The sequence below is a fragment of the Alosa alosa genome, chromosome 7, assembly GCF_017589495.1.
Source record: "Alosa alosa isolate M-15738 ecotype Scorff River chromosome 7, AALO_Geno_1.1, whole genome shotgun sequence".
NCBI lineage: Eukaryota > Metazoa > Chordata > Actinopteri > Clupeiformes > Clupeidae > Alosa > Alosa alosa.
The window spans coordinates 9,740,838-9,764,459 of NC_063195.1; the positions used below are offsets into that span (position 1 = coordinate 9,740,838).

The 23,622-nt window shown below is 40.9% G+C and overlaps 1 protein-coding gene across 3 annotated transcripts in view; it reads left to right on the forward strand.

Annotated features, from left to right (window-relative positions):
* The window catches only part of LOC125297531 (NLR family CARD domain-containing protein 3-like), a 42,412-nt gene extending 22,035 nt beyond the window's left edge, over positions 1–20,377 (forward strand). Inside the window, exons 5-10 of one of the 3 annotated variants that reach the window (XM_048247925.1) lie at positions 121–200; positions 787–2,638; positions 5,076–5,246; positions 13,999–14,172; positions 15,715–15,761; positions 18,912–20,377. In XM_048247925.1, coding sequence (XP_048103882.1) covers positions 121–200; positions 787–2,638; positions 5,076–5,246; positions 13,999–14,172; positions 15,715–15,761; positions 18,912–19,441 — 2,854 coding nt within the window. In that variant the 3' untranslated portion in view covers positions 19,442–20,377. Of the gene's footprint in view, positions 1–120; positions 201–786; positions 2,639–5,075; positions 5,247–7,805; positions 7,872–13,998; positions 14,173–15,714; positions 15,762–18,911 lie in introns of those variants that run through there. The other 2 variants (XM_048247926.1, XM_048247927.1) reach the window with 2 other exon arrangements.
* Positions 20,378–23,622: the final 3,245 nt, after the last annotated feature.

The following is a 23,622-nucleotide window of genomic DNA, read 5'->3' on the forward strand; positions in this document are numbered from 1 at the left end:
AAATTACTGAATTGGGTGTAAGAAGAACCAGTCTTGTGTTGTGCTTGGCACCGAGGGTACGATAGGGCCCATCATTTAAGAAATGATCAGACTATCTATCATCAGTCATTTTTCCTTCAGTCTGACTCGGGGTCAGTGTGGCGGTGAGCAGGTAAAGAGGAACCCAGCCATCACCCCCTGTGGGCCCCTGAGCAAACAAGGTGAGCTGACTACGTACTGAACACACACACACACACACACACACACGCACACACACACACACACACACACACACACACACACACACACACACACACACACACACACACACGCACACACACACACAAACACAAACACACACACACACACACACACACACTCCCAGTATGGGAAGCACTTTGGGTAGCCGTGGCCTACTGGTTAGCGCTTCGGACTTGTAACCGGAGGGTTGCCGGTTCAAACCCCGACCAGTAGGCACGGCTGAAGTGCCCTTGAGCAAGGCACCTAACCCCTCACTGCTCCCCGAGCACCGCTGTAGCAGGCAGCTCACTGCGCTGGGATTAGTGTGTGCTTCACCTCACTGTGTGCTGAGTGTAATTCACGGATTGGGATAAATGCAGAGACCAAATTTCCCTCAAAAGATTATATGTAATTATATGTTTGCAGCAGTAATTACATGAAAATAATTTAGGAAATCCCATTCAAGTCAATAGAGCGATCTACTAGCATTGTCAAGAGCCGTATAATAAATATGTATATTACTTATTTATTATATATTTTTTCTTTATTATCTTCATTGCTAAACAGAAGAGCACCTAAGGAGAGTTATAGAGAATCATAAAGCCAGTCTGAAGAGGAGGTTTGAGAACATATCTGAAGGCATCATCAAACCAGGAGATGAAATACTCCTCAGTAAGATATACACAGAGCTATACATCACAGAGGGAGAGAGTGAAGGGGTGAATAAGGATCATGAGGTTTGGGAGGTAGAGTCAGCATCTCGACGACAAACCACAGAAGACACACCAATCAACTGCAATGACATATTCAAACCCTTACCTGGACAGGAGAAGCACATCAGAACTGTGATGACCAAAGGTGTTGCTGGCATTGGAAAAACAGTCTCAGTGCAGAAGTTCATTCTTGACTGGACAGATGGGGTAGCCAATCAGGATGTAGATTTTATGTTTCCCCTTCCTTTCCGTGAGCTGAATTTATTTAGGGGTGATCAGTATAGTCTTCACAAGCTCCTGCTTGATTTCCACCCTGAACTGAACGAGCTGAAAGATGGTGAAGGATACAAAGACTGTCAGGTTGTGTTCATCTTTGATGGTTTGGACGAGAGTCGGTTGACTCTGGATCTGGAACAGAACAGTAAGTTGTCTGATATAAAACAAACATCATCAGTTGATGTTCTGATGACGAGCCTCATTCAGAGAACTCTGCTTCCCTCTGCACTTATCTGGATAACCTCACGACCAGCAGCAGCCAGTCAAATTCCTGCTCAGTATATTGACCAGGTAACAGAAGTACGAGGATTTAATGACCCACAGAAGGAAGAGTACTTCAGGAAGAAAATCAGTGATGAGAATCAGGCCAACAGAATCATCTCACACATTAAGGTATCTAGGAGTCTCCACATCATGTGCCACATTCCTGTCTTCTGTTGGATTGCAGCTACTGTACTTCAGCAGATGCTGGAGAAGAAAAACATCAAATACATTCCCAAAACGCTAACTGAGATGTTCATACACTTCTTGCTCATTCAGACTACCAGGAAGGATCAGAAATATCACGGTGGAACTAAAGCAAATCAAAAGAAACTTCTGGAATCTCAGAGAGAAATGTTACTGAAGCTGGCAGAACTGGCTTTCAAGAGTTTGGAAAATGGAAATCTGATGTTTTATGAGGAAGATCTTCAAAAGTGTGGCATTGGTGTCCCTGAAGCCTCAGTGTACTCTGGCATGTGCACTGAGATCTTTAAGGAAGAATCTGTGTTTCACCAGAAGAAAGTCTACTGCTTTGTGCATCTGAGTGTTCAGGAGTTTCTGGCAGCTCTGTATGTGTTTCACTCTTACATGACTGAGAATCTTGAAGCACTGAAATCCTTCATCAATGACAAATATAGACATAGGCATGATCCCAGCCCCTCAGTTGTATCATGTCTATCAATGCTGAGCTTAAGATCACAGGATCATCTACAGGTCTTACTTAAGAGTGCAGTGGATAAGGCATTGGAGAGCAGGAATGGACACCTCGATCTTTTCCTTCGCTTCCTTATGGGCATCTCTCTGGAGAGCAATCAGAGACTTTTGAAAGGTCTACTGAACTGCACACATAGCATGTCAAAGAGCATTAAAGAAATATGTCAGTATATTAAGAAGCTCAACAGAGAAGATCTCTCTCCAGAACGATGCATCAATCTTTTTCACTGCTTATTTGAAATGAATGATCATTCCATGCAAAATGAAATTCAAAATTACTTGTCTTCACCAAAGAACATCAACCGGGAGTGGTCCCCTGCCCACTGTTCAGCAATGGCCCACATGCTTCTGATGTCTGAGGAGGTGCTGGAGGAGTTTGACCTGAAGAAATACAACACATCAGATGAGGGACGCAGGAGACTGCTCCCAGCTCTGAGGTTCTGCACAAAAGCACGGTGAGTCTCTGATGAAGACAGATTGATGATGATGATGATGATGATGAGGATGATGATGATGTTCATGCCATGATGTGACTGTGCTGGTAGCTATAGTGTAGAGGTGGGCAACTAATTTCCCCAAGGGGCCACATGACAAACTGGGACTGTTGAGGAGGGCCGGACCCAAAATACCGAACTCAAGTCTGAACTCAATTCTGTCCAATTCTATTCTGTTCTTGTATAACATTAAGTAAATCATATGGTTTTGTTTACTACTCGTAAGAACAGATGAAAATGTGAGGGAGACCAAGGAAAAACAGCAATAGGCTATTTAATCTATGTCCAGTATTTAATCCTCATTCTCGAAAAATATTTTTTGACATTGACATTTTTTTTTTCAGTTTTCAAAGACTGATATAAAAAAGTACTACAATATCTATATAATTAGGCTAGGCCATGAAAATGTGAAGGAGTCACACAACCATAGGCCTGTGCCACCATTTCATCAACACTCAGCAATATTTCATCATTAAATCATTACCATCATTAAATTAACTCTATGCAAAATTAGACTATGAAAATGTGGAGCAGACAATAGTAGGCTGTCATTAGTTAATCAACATGCACAAAGAAAACTATTTTAAAAATGTAGGCTAGGTTTTTGCTTTAACTTTATGCACAAAACTGTGATTGGTCAACTCACCCTGTGTGTTGAGCCGGCTGCTTCAAGCAACCTGTGGGTAGTAGCATCATACTAGTTCAGTAACATAAGCTTTGCAAATAAACTCAGACATATTTTGGTTACAGTGACGGGGTTATCCGAATGTAAACTGTCTATCTGCCAGTAACGTTTTGAAATTAACACTTCATATCGCCAACAAACAGCAGGAGTTCGTTCTGACAACCTTTGTGGTGGTGAGCGACGCAGACATAAGAGACACAAAACTTTGAAAGGTTTACGCCGACTTAAAGGCAACTGCATTGTGTCGACGCAGAAGCATAAATTCTATTCACCAGCACATCAGTGAGGGTGTTTACATCGTATGCATCCACGCACAAATGTATGGGCGTACAAATAGCAGTCGCTTTCAAAATAAAAGCAACGATATTGATTTGCGTGCATTATCTCTATGCTAGGCTCTTGACTATTGTTCTTTCACAGACCTTACGCAGGCCGGTCAGGGAAAGCCCACGGGCCGGATGTGGCCCGCGGGCCGTATGTTGCCCATGTATGCTATAGTGACTATACCATATATAATATTGAGGTCAAAACTGTCTAATATAGGAAAACACTTTTACAGGACTGAGGTTGATAGTTTGTTATAATATACGTCACATAATACATGTAAGTTACATTTTGCCAAGGCACTTAAAAGGGGAATTCTGGCATATTTTAATCTGACCCTTATTGATAGATACATGTAAGGTAAGGAAATTTGGTAGGGAAATTTGTCCTAAAAAAATTCTGCCAGTGCATTAAAGGTCCAGTATGTAGGAAATAATGAAAAATAAACTGTAACCATTCCAAAAATGATCACCATATGTTGTCAGAGAGTGAGGAAACACGATTAATTGAAGTAATGGCTTATTTGACAACATTACTCTAACCCGTGAAACCCCGTAAAACCCATGAAAATAAAAATCAGTTACGGGGCGGAATCTCTTGGAATTTTCGTTTATGTTTTGAACGATTAATTCTAGAATAGCGTATCAATAATGGACTAGCGCGTCCTCCTATTTGGGTTGCCAAATTAGCAAAGGCCAACTGTCAACAGCTGTCAGTTGTAGTCATGAACGCCTACAAGAGGCAGGCACATTTCCAAAATTAAAACAAGAAACAAATTAAGTGGACATCGGAGGAGCTTCCTGAGATGGTGACGTCTTCGTCAAACGAAGAATAACAAGTCTGACGCAGAGCTGGCCATATTTCTCCACAACAGGTAGCCTATGCTAAACTTCATCTGCATCGCTAACTTCAGCTAAATATGTTACGTTGGTTAGAGAGGTATTTTTTATTTTCACTGTTTCCGTAATGTGTAGCTGGGTCATGGTTGGAGAAACGTTAAAGCAGCTGCAGGTCAACTAACGTTAGCTAAGTCTTCATTACATCTGGCAACCCAGAAGAGGCTCGCGTCTGGTAGTCTTGAGAACGTTCACCAGTGTTTTGATTTTGGCCTACAGAACGTTCGGTAACAATCCTACAAATCGCACCTTTAAGTAAATTTGTCTTGATAAGACTCCTTAAAATAAGTCAAAGTGTTCTTAAATTAAGTCAAAATTATCTTTTGAGAGAGCGCTAGGTAAGTCTCTTCATACTAAAAACAATATCAAACAAAATATTTTTTGATCTTAATATAAGATTAATAACACTTGGTTAGATTTTATTTTTTGCAGTGTAAGTCAAGGGAGTAGCTACATATCTCTATAATAGTTTACCTTTTGTCATGTTATGCAGACTTGCTTATTGCAAACTCACACATAAGTCCGGTGAGGATGTGGCTTCAATTCTACAGTCACCAAACTTCCTGATAGAGCTGGACATGAGTCACAATGACCTGGGAGATTCTGGAATTCAGCTTCTCACTAAGGGACTGTCTAGTCCCCACTGCAAACTGCACACATTAAGGTGGGTGGTAGACATTTCTTTGTTTTCTGCCATTTCCTGATTTGTTAACCCTGAAGAACATACGGCCGTTAACTATCCGTAAAAGCGTACAGTCACACTTTTGTGTTTGGAATGTTGCTAAATATTCTAATTACTGCTTAACAATGGGCTACCACTTGTTGGCTACCATGGGCTGACATTGTACATTCTCAAAGTCAAAGATGGTCTCTCGCAAAATCACTTTGCCACTACCATTTTGTTATGTCCACATTTTGCAGATCTAGTTTACATTATGATTGTGTGGTCGGACTATACATGACAAAATCCACAAAAGTGGCATGTATTGGGAATTAGAGGGTGACACGGGAATCAATTTTCACTCCCGTCCCATCCCGAGCCCACACAAATACTCCCGTCCAGAGCCATAGATCATAGATCTCTATGGCTCTGCTCCCGTCATATCCCGATCACGTGACTGCCCCCCCAAAAAAAATCCTGTCCTGCAAAATCCCGAGAGAAAGGCTCCCGAATCCCGTCCCACTCCCGTTTCGTTTCATGTCTAAAGCATTGGTTCCCAAAGGTTTGGTCGTAGGAGATTTTATTTGGGTCGCCAGCATAGTGACAATTTATGTTGTGTAATAGGCCTAGCTTATACCTTATATAGCGTAGGAACTCCTTCTGTGCACATTTAGAACACCGCCAGAACGTGGATATCACTCGTAAAATGAAACAATATTTCTGTCGGGCGCCTACCATGGACCTCACAGTTGCAAAATGCAAGGGACATGAATCAGTTTATATTTGCACAAACAATAACGGACATCAGCTCTTCAACATGGCCCATTAAAATCTAGAAAGTATCATTTTAAATCGTAAAAAACCCTGCTGTCAACAATAAGCTAAAGCAGACATCCAGACCGGACATGAGGTTAATTTGCGTCATAGGCTACAGATAGTTTCAATTGTAGGTAAGCCTCTTTAAAGTTAATAGCAGCCTCCTCACATTCCGTCTTATTTCGGATTTAAAACGCACAAAAGTGCATTAGAAATGCTATAATTTAAATGGCCATGTAAACGCTATTTCCTCTTTCTAATCTTGCGGATTTAACTACAGTAAAGCTGCATTGCCATTTATTAGCTAGTTTCCCATAACAACCACCACTTAGGCTAGTCGAGGTGATGAGGGTTATTAAGATCGACTTTGAACACAGTGAGCCATACAACTTGACAATTACACTGTATCATAGTGTTAATGTGTTGAGTAAAGCTACACATGTTTAGATTGATTTTGTTACCATGTGTTTATTCCTGCCGTTAGCATCTCAGATAATGTTAGCGATTAGCTCACGTTGATATGGCAATAGAAAACACCTTTTAGTTTTTGGTGTAGTCGCTGACGCTGATTGATTGGCTTGTGAACAGGGCAGCTGCTTTGTATTGCTTTGATTGGCTACTGCTAGCCGCAGAGTAGCCTATCAACAAACGTATTGTGAGTTGTAAGTGGTTCTCTTTTCTAGAAATGCCTTGCAATCTTTGGGTGCGCTCGGTTCCCCTCCCGCCCACTCCCGTTGATTTCTGCCCGTCCCTATCACGTTACCAACAGTGAAATTGACTCCCGTACCGCAGTACTTCCGCGGGAATACCGTGACAGGTGGTAGTCCCGAAAAATTATCACCCATCAGAGAAACAGGGTCTCCTGCAACACAGACAGAGAATCAAGAAGCTGCAGAACTGCTGCGTGGGTGTTGTGTGGCCAGAATGCACATCCTCGTCGATGTGTCAATGAACCTGAGGCAGAAGAGTGGTGTGTTGGACAACACATGGAGCCTGGCGGAACAGCCCTTGAGGATCACCTGGAAGACAGAGAGTGCCTAAACAGTGAGACCGCAAGTGAAGAGAGTGACACAGAAGACCACGAGGATAACATACCTGGAGATGAGACTAGTAGCCAATCGGAATGGCACCATTCTGAGACAGGAGATGACTAAGAGCTGCTGCAAAAATCCATTTGTAGTGATAGTGTGTCAGAAAGCTTATTGGCCCCATCTGAAAGTATCAGTCACTCAGACCAAGCAGACAGATATTCTACTGTAGATCCCAGACAACCCGTAGGACAGATAGTTATTCCAAGTCCCAGCCAGCCCATAGAACCCTTAGAAATAGGCAGAGAATATCCCCTGGGGTAGAGAACTTCCTTGCCAAGGCATCTAGTGAGGGTACAGTGAAGACTAGATCTGGAAGGCTTGTAAAACCTGTAAAGAGACTGCTTCAATGCACTAGTCTAATTATATCCGAGACAGAACAACTAGATTTATTAGCAGACTTGTTTAAAGTCCTATCAGCTCTGATGGGATGTTAATCTCCAGTTATGAATGTATTTATTTTATTTTATTTTTATGTTGTTTTATGTTTAATGTTTAAACCATAGATTATATACGTTGGAGAGAGATGCCGTTGGAGACGCGGCGCGCGCTGAGAACGCAATTTAAAAGTGAAAAATACTTAGCGAACGGCTTATTGCCTATCTACCAACATTATATGGGGAAACGGGAACTCATTGTTTTTTTTGTCTTATTGTAGGGCTTGATCTGACTTTATCCCGTGCCTCCCTGTTTTGTGTGTAGCCTACATGTTGGTTGACAACAGGTAATTAGGCTTGTTATGTATTGTTCTTTTATTTTTCTTCTGAGTTGATGTTTATGCTGAGTGAGGCAGGGCTTGATCTGACTTTATCCCGTGCCTCCCTGTTTTGTGTGTACATGTTGGTTGACGACAGGAGCTGCAAACCACTTAAATATAAAAAAAAAAGCAGTTAACGCATTGGTGTGAGCGTCTACGTCCTTTGTGGTGGAGCTGGAGAGATCCGCTACAATTACACCAAGCACAATACAACAAGCAAAATTAGTGATTTTCTTACATTAAATGATGATGTTATTCAGGGCCAGATGTACGTACATTTGCAAACGTAGCGTTATCAGGGTCATGGACAAACCGCAGATTGCGAACGTTGTCAGACCCAAGTTACCGTCGTATTTATCAATCGTTCAATCCATAGCGTAAACCGTGCCTTTCTCTGCCTTTCTCCGCCCATATTCGCAATTGACGAACGTCCACAACTGAATGGCAGAGCCTACATACAAGCACAGTTGAATGAAGTTAACTGATGACAACATTAAATAGAATCAAACGTTTAGCGATCATGAAATAATACCATACATGATAAGATGTCAACTAGCAGGGAGATAATGAAGATCAGTAGTTATACTCAAACTACTTGTGCACGTAGGCTATGGAAGATTGGTCAAATCTAGCAAGTAGAAAAGTTTAAGTGAACGACGTGAAAGTGAAAGTAAGACATTCGAAAGTCCAATAAGTTAAGGTTGCTTTTTGATAGTACAAAGACTTACAAAACTGGTGCTCTAAATGGTGATTCGCCGCGCAGCGAAGCGGTCATATAGGTTTAGTCAGTTTTTTTTTTTTTTTTCTTTTCGCATGTCCAAATTTCCGTCAAGAATTCCCGGGACACTGTAACACCGGGGTACACGAAACTTGGTGGGCATGTAACCCCACATGGATAGCATGGAACCTCCTGTTTTCGTTTTGATCTGTAGCCCCCCCCCCCCGCTGGACTGGACCCCCGAAAGGAAGGTAGGGCAGACACAGTTTTCTGTGAATATCTCGAGAACCGTAGGGTTTAGGAGGACCTTTTTTTTTTGTATGTTGATCTGATGGGTTGACCTCAGAGATTACTGGACCACAATTCCCCTGCTATCCACACCATTCTTTGCCACCGTGTTCTCTCAGGACTGCCATCTCTTGCTACTTAGAGCTCTGCATTTCACCAGCATGCCCTCAACTGACCCCCTCCAAAAAATTTGATCTGTTTTGACCCCAATTATCACATCTTTCAGCCAGATTTTTTATCCCCACCAAGACCTATTCATTGACGAGTCGATGATGAAGGGCGACTATTCTTCAAACAGTACATTCCATCAAAACAACATAGATTTGGTATCAAACTGTTTGTTTTGTGTGACGTAAAGACAGGGTATGTTCAGAACATGATAATTTACACAGGGAAATCAACAGATATTACTATGTCTGAGGGTGTGTTGATTTCTGGGTCAGTTGTTATCACACTGCTGGAGCCTTTTCTGAATAAAGGTCACATTCTATATGTTGATAATTGGTACACTAGCCTTGCCCTTTTTAATAATATTTTGCAGCATACAACTGGTGCCTGTGGTACTGTTAGAGACAACAGGAAAGGCAAGCCACATTTTCCTAAAAAAATGGGGATGCTGCATTTTTCAATAATGGACAAATGCTAGCTGTGAAATGACATAATAGGCAGGATGTGCATGTTTTGTCCACTGTGCACTTCAGAGACATGGTACCAATGACCACAGGACAAGGAGTGGTGAAACCAGTCTGTGTGGTTGAATATTACAAGAAAATTATGCAAATTATGCATTATCTCATTAAATATGCATGATTTTGCATATATTTTCGGTATATATTTTTTTTATTTATTAGTTTATTTGTCACGGACAATGCAGTGCACATTATTACATACATAGCTATCACAGTCAATGCCATAACAATGTCTGTAGATGTTACATAAAAGGTTTCTAGCCAGTTGGCTAATTTGCAACCCCAGTCCCTGGTCAGACCTTTCTAAAAACATATTGTAATCTAAAAGTATTCTAAAAAGTGTAATATATGTGTGCATACACCTCTCTATACACATAGAGACCAACAAAACATGAAGGGTAATGTTAGTGTTCATACCCTAATCATGCACATCAGGACAAACACAACATACGTAGGAACATCACAAACAGCAAGTCATGTAACACAACCCCCAGACACCCAACTGCCCGCAGACTCTCACTTATACGGACAGCCAGTCACAACATACACAAATTCAATAACACAGACAGCAAATCACATACAATACAACCCCCAGATTCCTAGCCGCCCGCAAACTCTCACCTATGCAAACAGCCAGTCACACACAACATACAATAACACAGACACAAAACATCACATCACGTACTACACAACCCCCAGATACCCAACCTCCCGCAAACTCTCACCTATGCGAACAGCCAGTCACACACAACATACAATAACACAGACACAAAACATCACATCACGTACTACACAACCCCCAGATACCCAACCTCCCGCAAACTCTCACCTATGCGAACAGCCAGTCACACACAACATACAATAACACAGACACAAAACATCACATCACGTACTACACAACCCCCAGATACCCAACCTCCCGCAAACTCTCACCTATGCGAACAGCCAGTCACACACAACATACAATAACACAGACACAAAACATCACATCACGTACTACACAACCCCCAGATACCCAACCTCCCGCAAACTCTCACCTATGCGAACAGCCAGGCATCTACACAGACAGTACAGTAAAACATGTAGTAAAAGTAAAAAGTTGAACAAAATTGAAATACCCAAGTAAAGATGCATGAAAAATCAACTTAAGTACAGTAATAAATTGTATTGTGCAACTGCTGTTTGTAATGACCACAATGACATACACAATGTTTTTTGGAGCCCTAAATAGAGGCAGTGGTGTAACATCCTTTGTTATTTGACTGTAGCTATCAAAAAGTAGTGTAAAACCAGAAAACAGATACTTTATACACAGTTTGACAATATCCAGCAGATTTTTGGGGGATTTAGAATGTTGTTCTGGCAGTGAGGGGGTGCAGTATTCTAGAATTCCGTGGCAGTTAAAGAGTTAAGTACAGTAATTGAGTAAATGTACTCAAGTAATGTCCACCACTGTTGATTACATAGACTCATGCACGGTTACGGTCTCGTGCAGTAGCCTGGTGCACGGTATCCTATAGTGACAGCCTACTTACCAAGTAACAAAACATTTCACTTCACATAACTACCAAGATAACATGACGTTTAACATGACATATTAACAAGGCTCGTTAAAACTAAACTAAAGTGTCAACTAAAGTAAAGTGACCATAGTAAGTTTGTATGGATGCCATTTTCTGCCCAGGGATTGGTAGATTAACCCTTTAGGCGCCAGGTTTTAAAAAAAACATCATTAGATTTTTACATCAAAATTTCAAAAGGCCATGGCTTGAAAGTGGTCAGAGATAGTCCTACTGTAAATGTAAAAATCATTGAGTATGAACAAAAGTTTATGAAGGGGGTAAATTTACACATCTAATTTGCATATTATGACGTCACTGGATGACAACAACCTCAAATTATGCACATTTCAGTAAATACTGGATCATGAACATATATTTGAGCAGTTTTGCTTACTTTTTTGTCATTTCACCCACATAACACCTGAACAGGAAAGCAGTCACATGTAAACCAACAATAGTAAACTATTACTATAACCACAAACCCTATTCTACTATACAATAAAGTACCCTGGTCAAATCAGTTCCTATTGCGGGTGACTTTGTAATTCTTCAGAGCCCTATTTTTACTAGCCCTGCTGTCTTTACCACATCCATTACGGACACTATCATCACCTTTACCACTGGCACCTTCAGCTACGTTGGGCAGAGGGTCGACATAAGCATGGTATGCTTAGTGAACACTGTCGCAAAGACGCACCTCCATTCACAGACGCACAGTGACTAGACGATCGCTCATACTCTCCAAAAGGCAGATATTCTCCTTCAGAATCAGACTAGGTAAATAACAGACCCATGACTTCATCACATGTGAACTTTTTCTTCAACATTTGGTGTATTTCTGCTTCAATTTGTGCAAAACTATGGCCTGCATTGCTTCCGTGTTATGGAGGAAATGCAAGTCTTCTTATGTGTTTCTTGTGTGTAATCGCGTGTAATACCACGTCTACGGACACTATCATCACTATTACTACTGGCACCTACAGCTATGTTGGGCAGAGGGTCGAAACAAGCATGGTATGCTTAGTGAACACTGTTGCAAAGACGCAAAGACACACCTCCATTCACAGACGCTCCGTGACTATCACTGCCAATAGACGATTGATCATATCCTCCAAAATGCAGATTTTATCCTTTAGAATCAGAATAGGTGAATAAAAGACCAGAGACTTCATCACACGTGAACTTTTTTTTCAACATTTGGTGTATTTCTGCTTCAATTTGTGCAAAACTATGGCCCGCATCGCTTCTGCGTTATGGAGGAAATGCACACCTTCTTCGTGTGTTTCTCGTGTGTTTCTCGCGTGCTTCCTGAAAACTTTTTAAAAAAAGTTTTAGCTTGAATCGAAGCTCTGGGTGTCTGCCAACTAGTGGTGGAGAGTACAAATGAGATTTGTCTCCGTACATGGATCTATTGTCTGTTTTAATCAGTGACATTGTTTGTCGCAATTTTGCGACTTTGGCAGGTAAAGGGTTAAACCTCTAAGCGCCACGGTCGAGTTTACTCGACAAGATGCAACACTGAATAAAACGGCCGATTTTGTGAAATAGGGTGTTATATTTTGTTTGGCCTCCACGCCACACAGACATGTCATACGTCATCCCCGATTCAGAAAATCGCCATGCTTCTAAACAAAATCTTCGAACTAGAGCGCATTGAATGTATTTGTATTAGGAGTATTTGCAATAGATTATTGTCTAATAGCATCAAAAAAAGTTTACCCGAAATTAAGTGTTGGGTCTTCTATTGGCGGACCCTGATTCTGAAGGGGAATATCTGCCTCCAGAAAATAACGGTGGTTCGTTTAGTGGCCAGGCTTCAGATGCGTCCCTGCCTTGCAATGGTGGAGCTAGACAAAGTGAGAGTTTAGCCCTATTATTATATTATAAAAAAATGTTATAAGTATTATTATATTAGATTATAAGTAATGTAAAAATGCTTATATTTTGACATGTATCTCATCGCAGCAAGCTCATAGCTCTACATGGATTGCATGTGTGTGTAGAGCAGACTATCCTGAATCTGGCAATATCATTGCCATGGTGGAGGGATTCTCTGGGGCTGAGCAATTTACAGACATATGTGGTGTGCGCCTTACAGAAATAAATGCTATTTTTTATTTAGTGATTAAAAATGACCTTTCTGCACTCCATATCAGTGACACGAACTGATCTGACCTGACTTGACCCAAGATTACGTGTTAGCCTGTGTGTGCCTTTGGTGTCTGCACTCAGGGGTTTCTTTGTCAAATAAATTGGGATGCAATGTGAGCCTTGAATTGGATGCCATGCAGGAATTTGCTAGGACACTTGGTACCAATGGATAGCCCTGTGTCTCCTCTTTCATCTGATATGCGTGCCATATCTATGTGTTCACGGGTTCGCGAGTAATTCAAACGAGAGTAATGGGTGCGCAGATGTACGCAGAGAAGTATAGACTGTAAATATGATGCAATTTGATTTAATTTCATGATTTTTTTAATTTTCATACTTTAATGTACATACAAGTGCATGGTTTCATTGGAAAGCCCCACTTCTGCTCTGTCACGCAATAAAGGTTTCATCTCGCTGCGATGAACAGTTGTGGAGCAATGTAACAGAGAAGAAAGGGTGTGTTTTGACGCACTTCGCGTCAATCAGGTTTTTAAGGGTTAATCATACTGCTTAGGTTGTGCAGAAAAATAATAATAGGAGATAGTCAGTATTCCTGAGACCTCTATGGTGAGTTTTAAGGGGTTAAGGAGTGTGCACTGTTTCAATAGATTTCTTCTCCATCGTCATCATATCAAAATGATTTCAGTCTCTCTCTTTCTCACCCTGTCTCTGTCTCTCTCTCTCAGGCTCTCTGATTGTTTCATCTCAGAGAAGGGTTGTGGTTTTCTGGCTTCAGCATTGACATCAAACCCCTCCCACCTAAAAGAACTGGATCTGAGCTACAATCATCCTGGGGAATCAGGACTGGAGCTGTTATCTGCTAGACAGAAGGATCCTGTCTGTAAACTGGAGATACTTAAGTATGTTCAGAAAAAACTTCATTGTTGCACATTTAGACAAATGTCTCTATTGTGAATATCATATTATTTTCTTCATATTCAATGTAGTGGCCTATTTTCACAGTTGTATTTTCACAGCTGCTTTACACTGAAGTATATGTTACCTCTTTGATGCAGAATCCAATAATGCAAATAATCCAAATATTTTAAATGTCCCTTAAGGAGAGACACTACAGGTGAATAGGGTAACATTTTTAACAAGCAGATATCACTATGAAACATCCCCAGTTGATTACTTACATATGCAAATTAGGCATTATCTAATTAAATATGCGCTAATTTGCATACATTTTAAAACACGAAAACTGAGCATTGGATACAGCCATGTTCAAAATTATGTTTTCATTGTGTTCAGATATTAGATGGGGGAAATTACAGAGGGATTTATGGATATCTACTTTTGTTATCCTGTAAATCAGAATATGCTGTCAATAAGCTTAAAAATCGATTTTTGCCATGTTTTTAGGCATAAAATGTCATGTAAGTCTGGTTAGGAATGATATATCAACAAACCCCTCTGTAGAAATCTTATAAATATAGTTAGGCATAAGTCTAGACATTTTTGGTGTATGTAAGTGCTTCTGAAGTGGAGCTTTCGTGCTCAGAGTGTGAGAGAAAACTCATTTTGAGAAATCAGCCTTGAAAGACAGCCAATGAGATTCCGTTCTCAGCCTAGACTCGCCTTTGAACTTTCGCGATTGGTTGCTGATACAAAGGAAGTGTCCATATATGGATCACATAGCGTGATACAGTAAAAAAACAGAGCTGTCCAACGGTATTACGCATGATATGTTTTGCATCACAGTCGCAGGAGTGCATGCAAGGTTAGAATGCTAACTGCTGAATTTAGGAGAAATATACAGGCACGAGTAGACACAATGTAATGTAATGAAGTATTTAGTAATTTCAAGCAGAAGTTGTCAGACAGACATCTAGGTCAGCAGACAGGGTGGAGTATAATATACACCCTTGTGCAAATTAATTGCAAGGAAATGTGAAAGAAGATAGGGTCCATTTCTCAAAACAACAAAATAAAATTGTGATTATAAGATTCAGGGTTCTCAACAAGTACTCAATTGTTACTGGTGGTCCTTGATCATGCATTAAATAATGGAGTTTCACTGTTGGAAAGTGTATTTGTCATTCAGAGGTAGTCCTCAGATTGCTACCTGGCTCTAATCTAAGTATAGTACTCTACAGTAATCTAAGTTGGGGTTGTTTACTTCATGATTGTCTCCTTCTTAGAACTAGATGGGGCCTTGTGGTACCACCCTGGGGCAAGTGAATGCTTTTGTAGATGATAAAGATAGCTGGAAAGTGTGTTATTTCATTACTTCATTAGATCAGTGGAAATATATATGGCAGGGTTAGGGTTAATAATAATAGGGTTAGGCAGGGTTAATTTTCTGTGGGATAGATAATCACCTTTCATTTCAAAGGTGGCACAGCAGTGGTTGACATCTGTCAAAATGGTATGTGTGTGTGATGTTATTTTTCTTACAGAACTGACCATGCATCTTTAAACAGAGCACGACCACGTTTGCTGATGTGTAAGTTTTTGTGGTTTATTCAGTGTTTGTCATCATCCAGATTCACATTTTAGTATGGTATGCTTGAATGTGTGTATGGGTGTCTATGGGTGTGTGTGTGTGTGTTTGTGATATGCCACAATATATTAGTTCTGTGTTATTGCATGCATGTGCGGGCGTACAGCATAGTGTGGTGAAACAGTTTTAGCATGGCGTGCTTGGAGAAAGTGGTCTTCAAGCAAGTATGTGACTTCCTTTATCAGAATGACCTACTAGACCCTATGTAGTCTGGTTTTCTCATTCGCCTTTCTACACTATCTAAACTAGGAATTTCTGGGAAACTATTGACTGGTTTGAATCCTACCTTAAAGTGTGTCTTGGCAGGGACAGGTCTCAAAGGTATCTTTGGTTGACAGGTTCAAGACTGCACACAATTTGAAGTGTAGATTCATTATGACACCCTCTGAATGTATGGCAACATTCATGAAATTCCATTCATGGGGGGGGAGGGGGGTCATATCGGCTACACATACGCACACACACACACACACACACACACACACATGCATGCACGTACACACACAGACACACATGCACACATACACACACATATATACACACACACACACACACACACAGTATACATGCACACACAGAAACACACACACTAACGCACACACACACACACACAGAAGCAAACATATACACAAAACAAACACTCTATATATACACACTCATACATACACAAACGTAAGGGATGGAGAAGCAGATAGACACAAATTGACAAATTGATTTATTTTTGCGGAAAGAATGTGCACGACTGGGCGGCGGTAATATTTTGTACCGCTCTGCAGAACATCTAGTTCATTCATTGGTGGCTACGATGTTCTCAAAGGCCATTTGAATATCTTGATACATCTTCTTATCCAGGAAATACTGACGTCCTGTCCTGGTAGTGAATGATCCTAAGCCATCCTTCTAATTCATTTTGTGAAATGGAAGGAACGATAGGAGGATTGAGGAATGAAGAGACAGGAGGCATATAGGAGACATATATTTGAGAAATGACGGTGTGTTCATGTGCATGGGAAAAACATTTTTCCCAGTGAAAACATCATTGTTCACATCACCTCATATGGGAATAAGAGGTTAAAAACTGGGGGTAGATTTTGCTAATTGAGGGTATTGAGAGAATTTTCTCTTACCACTTTCACACCTTTAACGACACCAGTAAAGAAAAACCTTGCATGCACATACAGAGGTGTAACTGGCTAACTATGCTATAGTGCTATGCCAGACCAGTCGATGGTGCCGGCCGTGCAGAGCCTTAATGTTCAATTTGCGTGAATTGCGTAGAAGAAAACATTGTTGAAATAGTTTGTTAAGCAGTCGCATGAAATCAGGAGACTACAGACAATTTGGTTTTCAATTCAACTGTTAAATTAAAAGTTAATTTTCAAGGTATGTGACTGCTATGTGAAATTTCAAATGCTTAGCCTACGCATTGCATTACAGTGTAGGTCTGAGCACCACTGGAGAAAACATTAACATGCAGTAAGCTAATGTTTAACTAAGATAACGTGTGCTTCTAACTTAGCCACAAAAGGCTGATAGGCTACATTGTGCACATAAATCATGACAGGGGAAAGAAAAATAATTTTAATATGATAAACAAATGTTTTTTTTTTTTTGACAAGCAGTGTGTCAGGTCGAATGCCGTGGCTGAGTTGAGAGATGGGGCTATGTCGTCATAAAATTGCCGGCTTCGCACCTACAGGTGTCTACACAGCGAAAGTTAGCCAGCGGTTTCAAAAATTCCCACTCCGGAAGCCGGTTTAAAAAACTATCGGTTACAGTCTCCTAAACTGCCGGCGTCGTGTACACGCAAGGCGTAACCGATAACAAAACCTCACCAGTTTCATAAAAAAACAGCGTTGTGTAGACGGCCCCTGAGTTGCCCAGATGGGGGACTTGGCACTTTTTAATCACATTGTAGTTCAAATAATTGCACATAGTCCAAGCATGTGTTATGTTTTCTATGTCATTAGATAAAATAAATGTTCGATAACAAGTCAAAGAAAATCTTTATGGGATCACATTATTGTATTGTGATGTTTTATAATTTCAGGGTATTGCGATACTTTTGAAGTATTGGTGCAACACTAGTCAAAACAAAGGAGAACACGCGCTTAGTTCGTGTAGAGACAGCAGATGCAAGGAAAGTCTAGGCACTCACCCTGACGTTAGGTGCACCAGTGCGATTCAGGAAAAATTTTAGTCGCACCTTTAAAAATTATGGTCACACTCTAGAGCCTGACTTATACCAAAGCCTAAAAATGTAATTTAAACATGGACAATCCCCACATATTGACCCTGGTAATGTGGTAATGTTTGCAACTTGTTTTAAAGTTTGCATGGTAGTTCATGATGATTCCAGTATATAAAAATATTTTTTTGGTCTATCTAGTCATATATTGTTGCTAATAAATCTCTGCAAACTTGTTTGAAACCGAAAGTTGACAGACATAGGAGGGAACTTTTCACCATGGCAGCTTGCGTTTCCGCGTATGCTCTTGTGTTTTCATTCCTCCTCTCTCCTCGTTCTCACCTCCTCTGGTTGCAGTTTGACAAATGAGGCATCCCTGAGCTCTGAATGAATGCTGGGGCACAAGCTGGAGGACCAAGGATCGAGGAGATGCCACATGCAAATAGATGTTTGGGATGCACCCAACATGAGCATGGAAATATTACCTTTTGTTGGCAAAATGGTTCCATTTCCATGCTTTAGAGCCTATGTACACTGTAGATCATGTTTCATCCTTCCTTTCCACACTCTTTCTTCTCTCTCCACCTCCTCACTCTCTCACTGCTTCTTCTCTTTTACCTCTCCACTCTGGTTCCTCCTCCCGCTCTACATCTTTCTCTCTCTTTCTCTCTCTATTTATCTTTCTCATCTCTCCATCACTCTTCCATCTTCCTCCTATTGGACCCTTCCTCCTCCTCTATTTCCTCTCTTTCTGTTCCCTTTCTTTCTTCATTATTTCTCTCTTTCTGCCCTGTGTATGTGTTTGTTTGTGGTGTGCAGGAATGTGTATGTGTGTGTGTGTGTGTGTGTCACTCCCCATATCCTGATGAGGTTTTCTCTCCTCTCTCCTTTCCATTTGTCTACAGATGCCTCTGAGCTCACACTGGACCCAAACACAGCACACAGATATCTCTCTCTCTCTGTGGGGAACAGAAAGGTGACATGTGTGAGAGATGAACAGCCGTATCCTGACCACCCAGAGAGATTTGACAGGTGGTTTCAGGTGTTGTGTAGAGAGAGTCTGTCTGGACGCTGTTACTGGGAGGCTGAGTGGAGTGGGGATGGAGCTGGTATAGCTGTGACCTATAAAAGCATCAAGAGGAAAGGGGGGGATAATGACATCAGAATGGAACGGAATGCCAAGTCCTGGAGTCTGAACTGCACTCCTGACAGTTACTCTGCCTGGCACAATAATAATTATACTGCAATACCTGCCCCCTCCTCCTGCTCCAGAAGAGTAGGAGTGTACCTGGACTGGCCGGCCGGCACTCTGTCCTTCTACAGCGTCTCCTCTGACACACTCACCCACCTGCACACATTCCACTCCACATTCACTGAGCCCCTCTGTCCAGGGTTTTGGACTGTCTCCTCAATGTCCCTGTGCCAGATCTCATAAGCTCCTCCTCCAACAGGTACTTCCACCTGTCACCTGTTCATACAGCAGTGGACCCGCTCTCTCACTCCACTCCTGTCTCTCTCTCTTCCCCCACTCTTCCTGAAACTTTTCTCAGTTTTCTTCCTCCTTTCTCTCTACCCCCTTTCTTCCTCACTTCCCTCTCTCATTCTCTATTTCTCCTCCATCCGTCATCTGTCCTTCTGAGGTCATCTCTATGTTCCCCGGGTCCTATGTTCCCCGCTACCGGGGAACATAGGACCCTTTTTTGAAAAAAGGGTCCTATGTTCCCCGCTGCTTCCAAATAGACTGCAGCAGCACGGCAAGGCGCTGACTGGACGCTGCTACTGGGAGGCAGAGTGGAACGGCTTATCGGTCTACATTGGAGCAGCATACAGGAAACAAGGAATAAAGGAGAGAGACTGTTGTCTGGGACTCAACGACATATCCTGGGGCCTGCTGTGTTTGTCATTTGTCAGGTTAGACAAGCAGAACTACACTGCCAGCCATGACCGTAAGGCCTTCCCCAAAGTTTCAACTATGTTAACACGTCAACAGAGTAAGAGTGTTTCTAGACAGGGAGGCCGGAACTCTGTTCTTCTACAGAGAGGACCTCTATGCAGGGTTTGGCTTTGTTTCTTCTCTGTCAACATTTATAGATCCCAGTTCAGTTACAATTTCTCTCTGTCAGGTTTGAGAGGTGTTTAACACACACTGCCATCTACAGGCAGTATCAAAAACAACAAACAACAGGCAACAAACTAAAATGGGTAGTTTCACAATTATTATCCACATGTATGGCTACATATGTGTGGTACATGGATTTTGAGATACACACATACACGTTTTCTTTTAGCACTATTAACTTTAAAACTACTGCCTACTTGGACTGCCTGGAATTGTTTGTCATTTTCTTTACATAATGTTCATAATAGAGGTCTCAATAAACCATACAAACAAGTCAAACCAAAGCAGTGATTTACTATAATGTGTGTGTGTGTGTGTGTGTGTGTGTGGTCCTGTTATACTCAGTGAAGATGTTCCATTCCTCATTCAATTGGTTGGGGACTTCCCATAGGCAAACTAAAGAACTTTGCATGACATCCCTGCGTCCTGTCGTTACAACCTACGTGTTATGCGTCTCCCTTTGTTTGGTTTGTTTACATGTCTGACGTTGACATTTTCCTACCTAAAACACCTCTTTTTCTTATGGTTTCACATAGCCTACCACTGCTGTCGCAGATTTCTTTTTTGCTTCAGAATTCAGATAGCATTGCTCTGCTGTCCTTCGTATCCCCTCTCTATCCTCTCAAAAAAATGTTTTAGATGTCAGTATTTTAGATCAGATTGTCAGACCAGATTGTAATTAAATGGACTAGCCCATCTCCTCTCCCTTTATGCGTCCACGGCTCATTTTAGGCTATTTATTATCCGTTATTTGATAGCTAGCTGCCTCAAGTTCCTGTAATTGGTCCGAAAGTCTGAACCATCCAAAAAGTGTTTTCATACTGCAAATAAACTGAACCATGGGTTAGGTCGGACCAAATGTTGGTCTTTTGATCTGGACCTTGGTCCGTGGCACCTTTCTCACCTACCAAACTGGAAAGTCCAAAGGTTTGGACCAAATGAGGTAGATGTGAAAGCCCCCACTTCTTTCCGCCACATATCAACAAATTTCTAAACTTGCAGGACAAACTGCCATTACTAGTTCTAAATGGATAGTTGCTATGGCCAAAGGCCAGTCGTTAGTTCTAAATGGATGGTTGCTAATTAAGTATGCACATGCCCTTGTTATTTTACCACAGTTCTCTGAAGGAGATTAAACCAGGAAGTGGTTCAGCAAATGTCCACAGATCAGGTCTGGTTCCGTTTCAAACATAAGATAGCCTAGCCGCAAGTGCTTTTGAAGGCATGACTATTCCCTGCAGCAACGGTTGCCACTTGTAAACAAAACTAACGGTAGGTAACAGATGAACAATGCAGGACATTCTTATCTATCTATATTCTTAAGTGGGAAATAAAGAAGTTCCTATAAGAAATATGACAGTTATTAAAAAAATATTGGTGAATATCATTTAAGAAGATTCTTAGGAACTTCTTATTTATTTTCTTAGGAATACAGTTAAGAAAATGTTTGTGAATCCGGCCCCTGATGCTTTGTTCGGCTTTGTACTCTTCAGAATGATTTCAACCTCGGTGTCCATACTATCATTGACATGAGCTTGGCTGTTAGCTCCTCCCTCTCCTGTGTATAATCAGGCTGGTCAAACCTGCAGTAGAATTAATCGAGGTCCTCTGCCATAGTTACACAGTCTTCTGTCCCATTAGTGGATGGTGTTGAATTATTGGGGAGACGTTTAGGAGAGTGGGTGCACACATCCAAGGAAGAGAGAGAGACACCAAGTGCCTTCTTTTGTTTACATCAAAAGACTCACCACATCAAAGGCATGAAATCAGAACTCCACTGTAACTTGCATTGTGTTTGACTGGACTGATGATTGACTATGAGACTTGGATGTGGATGAAGAAGCTTTTATTTGCCTGCATGGGTCAGGAAATACATGACTGAAAATGAGAGCATTTAGAGAGGGTTACATTACTCTTGATATGCTTTACAAGTTTCTAAAATTATTACTAATTCCAATTACTTTATTAGGACAATTACTTGTATTACAAAAGTATGGGCTGTGTCAATAAAATAATGCATTCCATTAGGAATAATGTGGCATAAAATTACTTAGTGTATATTTCTAATCTGTCTGTTAAAACCTGTCATTTAATCTAAATTCTTATATGGTGATTATACAGTAAAATACATAAAAACAATACAATATGAAAACATTCAATAAGACTAGTGTTAATTTTGTCACCTATTTTTAATTTAGTCTTAGTCTTAGTCTTGTGACTTTTTAGTCTTTGTCATATTTAGTCATTCAAATATCATTTTTGTTAGTCAAGTTTTAGTCGACTAAAAGTCTCGTCATTTTAGTCTAGTTTTAGTCAAAAGAAAACTAAAGGTATCTTAGTCTTAGTCAGTTTTAGTCAAGACATTTTAGTCTTTTTTTTATAACAAATTATTTCTGATGAGTATTTGAGTCAAATAGTGTTTCACACATCTCAATTTTCCAACAATATTATGTGTCCACAGGGCTACTCGTCTGTTATAATTACTCATTCTGATTTTTTGTCAGTCAGTATGTTTACATGCACAGGTAAGTTGAGCTATAGTTATAGCTCGGCTGGGATTTGACCATAGACAGTAAAAGATTTGACTGAACCAATGTCATATTCATAGACCAGTGTTTCTCAAAGTGTGGTCCGGGGATCACTGGTGGTCCGCAAGCTATCCCAAGTGGTCTGCGAGCAGACGTGGTAAAATATAATATAGATGAGTTGTTTGCAATATTGAACCAACTTGTATGTAAAAACAGTTCTGCAACACTGTTTATGTAAGATATGCCAGTTTAAATCATACAGTATGAATCCACACAATAAGCAAAGTGCAAAGACAATACGCAAGGTGGTTCAGTGAGTATGCCTATTGTGTAGACTAATTATAGGCTACTGTTGAAGTAGGTCTAATCTTTTTTTTTTTTAGCTAGGGTTAGTTAAGTGGTCCTGAAACTGAAAAAGTTTGAGAAACACTGTTGTAGGCCAAAGTATTAATGTTTTACTCCACCTCGCTTAGATGGCGATATGCACCCAAACACAACACATTCCCCAAACAGACTCTCCATCTTAGCCATAGCTAACTTGCTAGCGAACTTTCCATATTAAGTATAAGTATATATATATTTTTTGATCTCGTGAGGGAAATTTGGTCTCTGCATTTAACCCAATCGGTGAATTAGTGAAACACAAACAGCACACAGTGAGGTGAAACACACACTAATCCCGGCGCAGTGAGCTTCCTGCTACAATGGCAGGCGCTCGGGGAGCAGTGAGGGGTTAGGTGCCTTGCTCAAGGGCACTTCAGCCGCAGCCCATTGGTCGGGGCTCGAACCGGCAACCCTCCGGTTACAAGTCCAGAGTGCTAACCAGTGGGCCACGGCTGCTCGTATAAGTATTAGCTTAGTATTAGCAAACTTTGCATCATCAGTCTAACTAGTTAAATAGTTGACATTACATGATGAACATTTTTGTATGGACATTCTGGGGGATGTTAATTTGTATGAGAGAAGCTT